The 8657-nt window shown below is 34.3% G+C and overlaps 2 protein-coding genes across 2 annotated transcripts in view; one reads left to right on the plus strand and one right to left on the minus strand.

Annotated features, from left to right (window-relative positions):
- Positions 1-48: 48 nt before the first annotated feature.
- On the minus strand, positions 49-3543 carry LOC105624564 (DNA topoisomerase 3-beta-1). The gene is made up of 11 exons (XM_012205924.1): positions 3453-3543; positions 3239-3381; positions 2953-3165; positions 1997-2164; positions 1802-1930; positions 1572-1690; positions 1291-1491; positions 991-1195; positions 680-862; positions 349-558; positions 49-270 (listed from the first exon to the last, which is right to left on the minus strand). Exons 1-11 carry the CDS (start codon positions 3541-3543, stop codon positions 49-51), a joined length of 1884 nt encoding a protein of 627 aa, XP_012061314.1.
- Positions 3544-6739: 3196 nt separating this feature from the next.
- LOC105624536 (lutropin-choriogonadotropic hormone receptor) overlaps positions 6740-8657 on the plus strand; it is an 8692-nt gene continuing 6774 nt past the window's right edge. Inside the window, exon 1 of the mRNA XM_012205897.1 lies at positions 6740-6963. Within this exon, the coding sequence (XP_012061287.1) occupies positions 6740-6963 (224 nt within the window). The remainder of the gene's footprint in view (positions 6964-8657) is intronic.

Here is an 8657-nt window from a genome sequence, read left to right on the forward strand (position 1 = left end):
CTTTGTACAACATTCCATTATATTATTTGTTCTTTTTTTGATAATTGTTTACCTGGAGTGTGCTTTGCCAGAAGCCGATAGCGGCGAAAACGACACTTCGAACAACTGATCCATAGCTTCTATACTTTGTACAAAATAATGAAATTTTTGTTTAAAAATTTCTACGGTATGTTGTAGTACAGCATGAAAGTCAGCTCGACCTAAGGCTATTAGATTTAATTGTTCTTCTACTGCAGATCTCATTGTGGGCAAAACCAATTCAGGATCTATCTAATGTAAAGGGGACACGTGTGTGTTTTATACAAAATTTATCATTGTGTCAGATAGAAAAAATGAAATCAAAGATACCTTTTGGTATCCATGGACCAAAACAATACCAAGAGAAGTAGGTATTAATTTTCTGCCTGCTGCAACAGTAACATAATTTCTAATGCAGATGTTATTTATATGTACAGGAATCGAAGCGTCTGTTCCAATGCCATGTTTTTCCATGAGAGATATTAATTCTGCCTCTGTTAAATAATCTGGTGGTTGTGTATAACATTCAACTAATTTGGCCTATAACAATAAAACAGGACATTCTACACTACACGTCATTTTACATAATATTTTTCTGTTTGAATTATGTGTGGCTAAAAATACAAGCAAATAAATATAATGTAACAAAAATAATTTTTACCTCTTGTATGTTTACATTCTCATCGGATATAAATTTCGGCAGAGTATCATTATTACCAAGTGCTTGCCAAGTAAGAATACTCGTGTAGCCAGGACTTAATAGACTGTGACCGGTAGCTGTAAATATTTCCATGCCTATCTCAAATTTTACCGTAGTACTCAAGTACCTACAATCCCGTGCCAGCTACGATTCGAAAATCAAAATAGAGAGAGAGAGAAAGGGAAATGGAAAGAAAAAATACATATATATATAATAATGTAAGTAAGGATCACTTCAAAGTCTTATCTCAATTATCTCAATTTTCAACATACCGTAGCAATAAAATGTCGCGTTATATAATCATACAATCTCCACAAATCACCATCGAGTTCATTTCTGGTTGCATGTTTCATAGGCGTTATAGGCGGATGATCACCTGCATCGTGGCCTTTCTTTGGTCTATTGATTCCAGCTGCTATTATCTTGCGAACTTCTTCGCCCCATTCCGAACTATTCTGCTGTTGTTTTAATGTTGAACTTGAATAAAATGAAAATTATTGTAATATCAAGTATGATACATACATGCGCAAATTAAAAATAACCATTAAATAATCAAGCAGTAAGATTCTTACAGCAGATCAAAATTTTCAGGATACGATGTTGTCTCTGTTCGTGGATAACTTATGTAACCTTGAGTATAAAGTCTTTCTGCAATTTGCATAGCGTGCTGTGGACCCATACCCAATCCAGAACTGGCGACTCGCATCAGCTCTACTGTATTTAACGCTATAGGTCGCGATTTGCATTTTTCTGTACTTTGTACACTCACTACGCTATACACAATTTATTTCGAATGATGTAGTTTTTCCAACATATTAAGATTTTTAAACATTTAAACATTTGTACAACTCACGTTGCTTGATCATATTCTTTAACATGACTTAAAAACATGCTTGCAACTTCTTTATCAAAAGAACGTACACGATTCCAATTTAATATAATATCTTGACCATCAGGAGACTTGACAGTTACCTCAAAGTAACAAAAAGATAATATTTCATTTAACATTGTCATATAGATAAAAGAAAATCTAAATAGAAAGAAAATATAAATGTTTGTATAGGAATTTCAAAATATAGTTACCTGCAATACCCAATATGGATCTGGCTTGAAAGTTTGAATTTCATCGTGTCTCTGTACACAGAATCCTAATGTTGGCGTTTGGCACGGACCATAAGAAATAAGAGATACATCTAAATCTCCATACTTGCCCTAAAAGTAACACTCATATGTATTCTGAGATATTTAAAATATAACAAGGCAAAAATTGTGATATACTTGGAAAAATTTAGTTTGATATCTAGTAAATGCACAGCCTATTCGCAAATCTAACTCCTGACGTGCATCGACACTTTTCGCTTCGTTTTCATTGGGCTTTATTAGATTGGCCAAAGCAGATTTTATATCTTTCTCTGTAATGGCAGAAAATCGTGCTCGCCATATATCCTATTAAAAAGAAAGCTCTGTTTATTAATACAATAAAATATTTAAGGGTTCATTCTATCTTGCTGAAATCACAAAATTGAAAACATTGTTTTTTACATAATTGATAATCCCAGGTGTGTAAAATGTTGTGTTTGCCCTTAATGTGGCAAATATAGACATAAATAATAAAAAAAGTAAACGTGAAATTTTAAACGCATTTTCTCAAAACATTTTTCAATCTAAAAGAAATGATAGAACAAAAACTATTAAACCTATCGCTTTCAAATTTTGCATGATTGTAGAGCAATGTTTTTTTTTCTACTGAACAGACTACAATTATATCAATATCAATGATACTTTTTTTATCGCAAAAGCAAGAACAATTTAAGGTAAAAAAATCGAAATTTTTTTCAAACCACTATTTTATTAATTTTTATCTAAAGTCAATTATCGTAGCTTATCCTGCAGACATTCTTTCTGAACAAAATCATTTTTTGAACTCTTTCAGATAACTGGTGCGACCTACTTCCGTTTTGATGCCATGTTTAAGTCAGAGAAGAATCTTCCCTGAAACTTTATGTAGACTAACAGTCAACACATTGACTTCATAAAATTTAAAGAATAAAATTAAAGAAAAAAATATAAAAATAACATGTAAAAATAATGAAGTATGCATTTCCATTTACTTTTCTAAAAAAAAATTGTCAAAAATCTCTTTTTTTTAAGCCACTATAGATAGAATGGACTCTTAAATTATGATAATAATTCATTATATGAAAAGATTTAATAGCTTTAATATCTGCAAGTACAATGCACAAGCCACTTGCATTTATATGTAATTTCCTATGCATTCCTTGCTGCACTGCATTTATAACTTCAAAGCAAATATTTTCACCCTCTTTATCGCAATCTAACCACAATACTAAATAATCGCAATGAGCTCCTTCTTTGGCCAAAAAGTATGGTATTTTTAGTTTCGGTACTGCTTCCTTTTTCTCAGTTGAGCAGGAAAATAATTCTGCCTAAAAATACAACAAAAAAAAATACAATTATTATATAATAAAAAATGCAAAAATGCCATACGTCTTATCTTACCGGATCTACTTTGTCCCAATTGTTATACTTTCCGATAAAGTCCAACGTCATGACGTGTCCACATACCGAAGTCATTTTAAAATTGACAGTCTCGGATCTAAACTGACCTACCCATTCGTGGACGGAACAAGAGCCGTTTAATCCTGGAGACATTCGTAGAAGAAATTCACGAAACGGAATGTGAAAAAGGAAGTAATTCGAGCCGATAACGCACCTTTTCTAGTACTACATCGTCCACTGCTCAATATATTTGCCAGGGATGCCGCCAAAGAAGGTTTTTCAGCTACCATCAAAGCGGTCTTCATTTTAATGTGATATTTCGTTTAACGAGTATTACAATTGATAAGTAACTTATATCAGATTTGCTGATATATATAACACGATCTGAACAAAGACATTACTTGCCACGCTTGACATTATTTCGAATATTTCGATTTATTTAAACAAAACAACATCAGTGCAGTGGTGTAACGTCAAAGTGGTTAAAAAATGATCAAAGTGATTTTCACGTATTGCGCGCCACGACGACATTGGTGATGCATTCAGTAAACGAATACTGTCGATAATGTAAAACACAGTCGATCAGTTAAATCAATAGAGAGATTCAAGAAGAGTTACAGAAAGTAGCTCAAGAGAGCAGAACTAGTCGCTAAATGCCGCACGTATCTATTTTACCGATATTATTTACGATTTCCCGCAGGTTCTTCCCTATCATATTGATAATAAATAGCGAGAATTCGAATTGATTTGAGATCTACAAGATTATTGTTGTGTTGAATGATGTTAAATCTAGCCACAATTAATAATAAAAAAAGATTAATGTGCTATGTTGATGTGCAATATTTCGAGACATAAGAACGTAAAACGGTCGATAATCCCGAATGTATACATCTAAAATTTATGGGTCCATTCTAAGCAGAATCATCATAAGACTCGTAACGTATTTTCGTAAAACCTGCAAAAATTTGATTAATATTCTAATTTTATACATATATCATAAGACATAAATATCTATGATTTTTTGTAAATTTTATGGCTAGTAAGAAGCTGTCCGTAAAAACATTAATTGTATAAAGATATAAGCATTAAAAAAATTCTTACAAATCTTAGGTCCAGTTGCACCAACCGGTTATTTTGACTTTAAACGAAACTTAAAATCTGTTCTACAATGTGCTTTTTATTTCCAGTTTCTTGCTTTTTGCTATTTTTTACATCTTGTCTTTTTGCTTTTTATTCGGTTTTTGTTTATTTATGTCGCCTGAGATAAGAGTTAACGAACTTCGAAAGAAACAAGAAATACATAGCAAGAAATACAATTGTCGATAAAATGGTTGCAAAAGAGTTAAAAGCAAAAGATAAAAAACAAAAAATAGGAAACAAAGAGCATGTTGTAGAATAGGCTTAAAATTCTGTCTCATTTTAAAGCCGAAAAAGAGACAGAGACAAAGAGAGTTTTAAACCTTGCTTAAAATTAAACTAAATTAAATTAAAATTAAATTAAATTAAAATGGTACAACTAGGCTTTACAAGAATAGATATGTTCCCAGCAAATGAGAATGGATTAAAATGGATTGAAATTTTTTTCTATCCGAATGCGTATTTTAAATAGCGAATACGTTTTTTGATTTAATTGGATTCAATTGAATTGAATTAGATTCAATTGAATGCAATTGGATTGAAAAACTGCATTTTTTATTCAAAATTTTGAACAGTATTCACAATTGTGTTTGTGTGCACAGAAAAAGCTAATATTATTTTTAAATTGAAAGGCATAGAGATATGTTCCATGCAATTCCTATAAATGAAGAAAAATGCATTCAGGATTGAAAAACATTCATTTTAACATTCGCAAATCAATATTTCTGAAAATCTGAATCCATTTCAATTCATTTCAATCCATTCTCGTTTGCTGGGTTAAGAGCCTTACGATTCTGCTTAGAATTTAGGCATTAGTCGGATTAGTGTATTAGTGTAATTGCCATTTTTCAAGATTTTAATGGTACTATTATTTTTCGCTTTATTTATTATTTAAGCTTCATTTTAAAAATCATAATTGGATATATATCTTAACAATCTATATATATTATTAAACGCGAGAAGCGAGTAGGAAAAACTATAATTAATTTTGACTTGCAGGGCTTTCGCGCTCAGTGAAAAAATAAGGATAATAAATGATGATAACAAATTAAGAAATTTGAAGAGTTTCTTTGAGACGCAATTCAAAAAATGAATGTCGATCGCAAGTTGTGATATATTAGGTTGGCAAAAAAGTAACTGCATTTTTTCAAAAGGCATCTATCAAAACCGCAATTACTTTCTTACCAACCAATATAAATATATCTTGATAGAGTAAAGTTTTCAGCTTTAAGAATCTCTTTTTTAAATTGCGATATGACAATTTTTAATGGAGTCATGAGCAATTAAAGTCAAAATGATCCTTTTATTTAATCCGCGATAATTCAGTAACCAAAAATCGTAGGAATATTAAAAAAAAAACGATTTTGTAGAGAAAATATCAAGTTTTCACGACAGATATTCGAAATTTCTCAAATTTGTTTGGGCACATTACAAACTCACAAAGTGAGAAGAAAATTTTCCATCTTTTTCGGCTCATAATTTTCGATATGTAAAAATTACCAAACTCATATAAACTTAAAAAATGTGATAAAAGTAGAGATTTCAAGCTTTAAAATCCTTATTTTTAATTTAAATTTCATTCATTATTATTGTATATACAACTTTGAACTAAAAAAATGCAATTATTTCCTTGCCAACCCAATACATAACTACGAACAAAAAATTGTAAGTATTATACATAAGTATTGTTATACATTTCCAGTGCAAAGCTATATATAATATTGCAAAAATTTGATCGAATACAAGTCTAGCGAATCAATCTCCGCTAAAGGCAACAAATTCTACACCTACAGTCATCGTATCTGGTCGCATCGCAGATCTGGTAGGATCGAGAAAGTCCGTCGAATGATTCAGGGTGGGTGTTGGGAGACAGGATTGAGATGAGTAGGGGGGATGCACGATATACGAAATCCGTACAGGCACTATGCTTAATATCGGATCAGTTGGTGACTGTACCGCGAAGTGAACGGTAGGGTCTTTTTGAAGCTAGTGATTGCAATTTTCGAACATAATTCTGTCACCTTTATCGTTTTCCTTCCCTTTAAGGTGTAACAACAGCAGCAGCAGCAGCAGACAGGACGATACAGGACGGTGACGAGTGACGGCTGTGGTGATAGTGGCGGTGGTGGTGGTGGGTGGTAGTGGTGGTTGCGACAACGGCGGTGGCGGTGGCGACAACTCCTTATGGGGGTGTTCGCGTTGACGGTCACACGCGTGCCCGGATGTGGACCACGGGCGTACGGACGTCCAAGGACAGCGCGAGGAAGAATGGTGAGGTGACTTCGCCCTGGGCGCGGTGTACCCAGCAGGAAAGAGAGCTGCGAAAGTGAGTTACGCGGGCGGACACGTACAGGGTCGGCCGGTATGTGCACGCGGTCTCGTCGGTGCGGGATAGCGGTCATCTTGGCGATCATCCTTTTCTTGCGGATTCGCTGCTGTCAGAGCGATGCACTCGACATAACTCCGTGTAACGTTATCGCCGATGGACGAGAGTTGCTATGCCGTGGAGCCAATTTACTCTCCCTTGAACTCATCTCCGATATTCATCTGTCATCGAAGGCTATTGTTCCTGTTAATGTTACAAAGATGTGAGTACCTCATATCACTTTGCATTAATCTCGACACACTCTCTGCGGAAGATTGAAGGATTCGATTGATTGGATTGGAAAGCGAAGAGGAATATCTATGCTAGATACATCGCGCGAGATGGGCTCTTCGCTAATTACTTTTCTACATTTTTCTATGATTTCGTAAAATGATGCCTCATGCGATGCAAATTTTTGTTATAAAATGACAGGTGCATTCGAATCCGTTTTTCGTGGTATGTACATACATTTTGTTTTTGTTTATGCTTCTGAAAATGAAAATACTTATCGCACGTTGAGTTATGCATATATAGAAAAAAATTTGATACTTTATGTGAATGTATAGCGTTGCGTAAATTGATTAAATCTTTGCAGTTGCAGTTAGAAGGTAAATGTAACGGACACTTGTCATCGCGCGCCCTACATACGATTCTAGGCCTTGCGGACCTGTCACGTCTATACAACTGAAAAAATATCGCTCTGTACTCTTGCTTTTAATTACTTACGGCGCATTTTGCGGTAAGCGAGATGTAGGAGAGCGGAAAAAGCGGTGCTTTAAATATGCAAATTACTTGTCTTCAATTATTTGTCTGCATCCTTTTCAGATTTCTTTGTCATCAGTTTATCATTTTCGTCGACTGCGTCAGTTTTAGTTAAAGTATAATCAGGCGAAAACTTTCAATCGAGCGTTAGGAAAGATAAAACAAGTAACGCTATATTCTATACATACACCACAATGCGACCTACATTCCAAATGGGACGACAATCAGTATTCTATGGATCGTGATTTAGGATCAAGAAAACGAGCGAATTGTCACATTCTTTACTTCTTCATAGAGTTACTCGGTTTTATCGTCTAGTCTAATGAATGCCTCTCTATAAATGTATCACTTTACTCTTCTCTCTATCGAAACTTGTAAAACTGCGAATCGATCTAATTCGACGCTTGCCTCCTTGAAAAGTAACAGCTCGGCTTTCGCTGCCGTGAGATATTTCGAGTGGTCGTCTCCGGCCCCTTTTCTGATAAAATAAAACAAGAAAAAAAAATATGAATAGGCGCAATATCTCGGCTGTTATTGCTTTTCTCCCAGTCACTCTCGGGACGTTCTGTCTTAATTTCTTAATAAATTCTTTTATACGTCTCGATGGTAACGCTCCTTCATAAGAATATCGTAATAATATCGTAAGAATACGGAAAGTGTGCCATTCATCATTCTCTTCACGTTCATGACGCAGTACGACCGTGACATCTATTACGAAAATAATTCCATTCTCGAACTTGATTAATTTTGCTCACAAATAAAAACAACCAAGATTTGTGCAAGCACTGTCCTGAACTTTGTACGACAATTATTATGAAAGCTCAAGTATCAAGCGAACAAGTTTCTTTCCGAAAGTTTTTAAAAATAAGGTTTTGCATTTTCTTTCTTTATAACGCGAATGATATTTTTTATAACGATATATATTGCGTGTGTGTGTGTGTGTGTGTGTGTGTGTGTGTGTGTGTGTGTGTGTGTGTGTGTGTGTGTGTGTGTGTGTGTGTGTGTGTGTGTGTGTGTGTGTGTGTGTGTGTGTGTGTGTGTGTGTGTGTGTGTGTGTGTGTGTGTGTGTAGTAGTGTAGTAGTAGTAGTAGTACGTACGTACGTACGTTAACGTACGTAACGTAACGTAACGTAACGTAACGTAACGTAACGTAC

This window comes from Atta cephalotes (genome assembly GCF_000143395.1).
Source record: "Atta cephalotes unplaced genomic scaffold scaffold00081, whole genome shotgun sequence".
NCBI lineage: Eukaryota > Metazoa > Arthropoda > Insecta > Hymenoptera > Formicidae > Atta > Atta cephalotes.

Coding starts and splice junctions, on each gene's coding strand:
- LOC105624564 (XM_012205924.1), bottom strand. CDS start 3,543: ATGAAGACCGCTTTGATGGTAGCTGAAAAACCTTCTTTGGCGGCATCC. Junction 3,166..3,238: donor ATTGGGACAAAGTAGATCCG/GTAAGATAAGAC, acceptor TTGTATTTTTAG/GCAGAATTATTTTCCTGCTC. Junction 271..348: donor TGGTCCATGGATACCAAAAG/GTATCTTTGATT, acceptor CCTTTACATTAG/ATAGATCCTGAATTGGTTTT.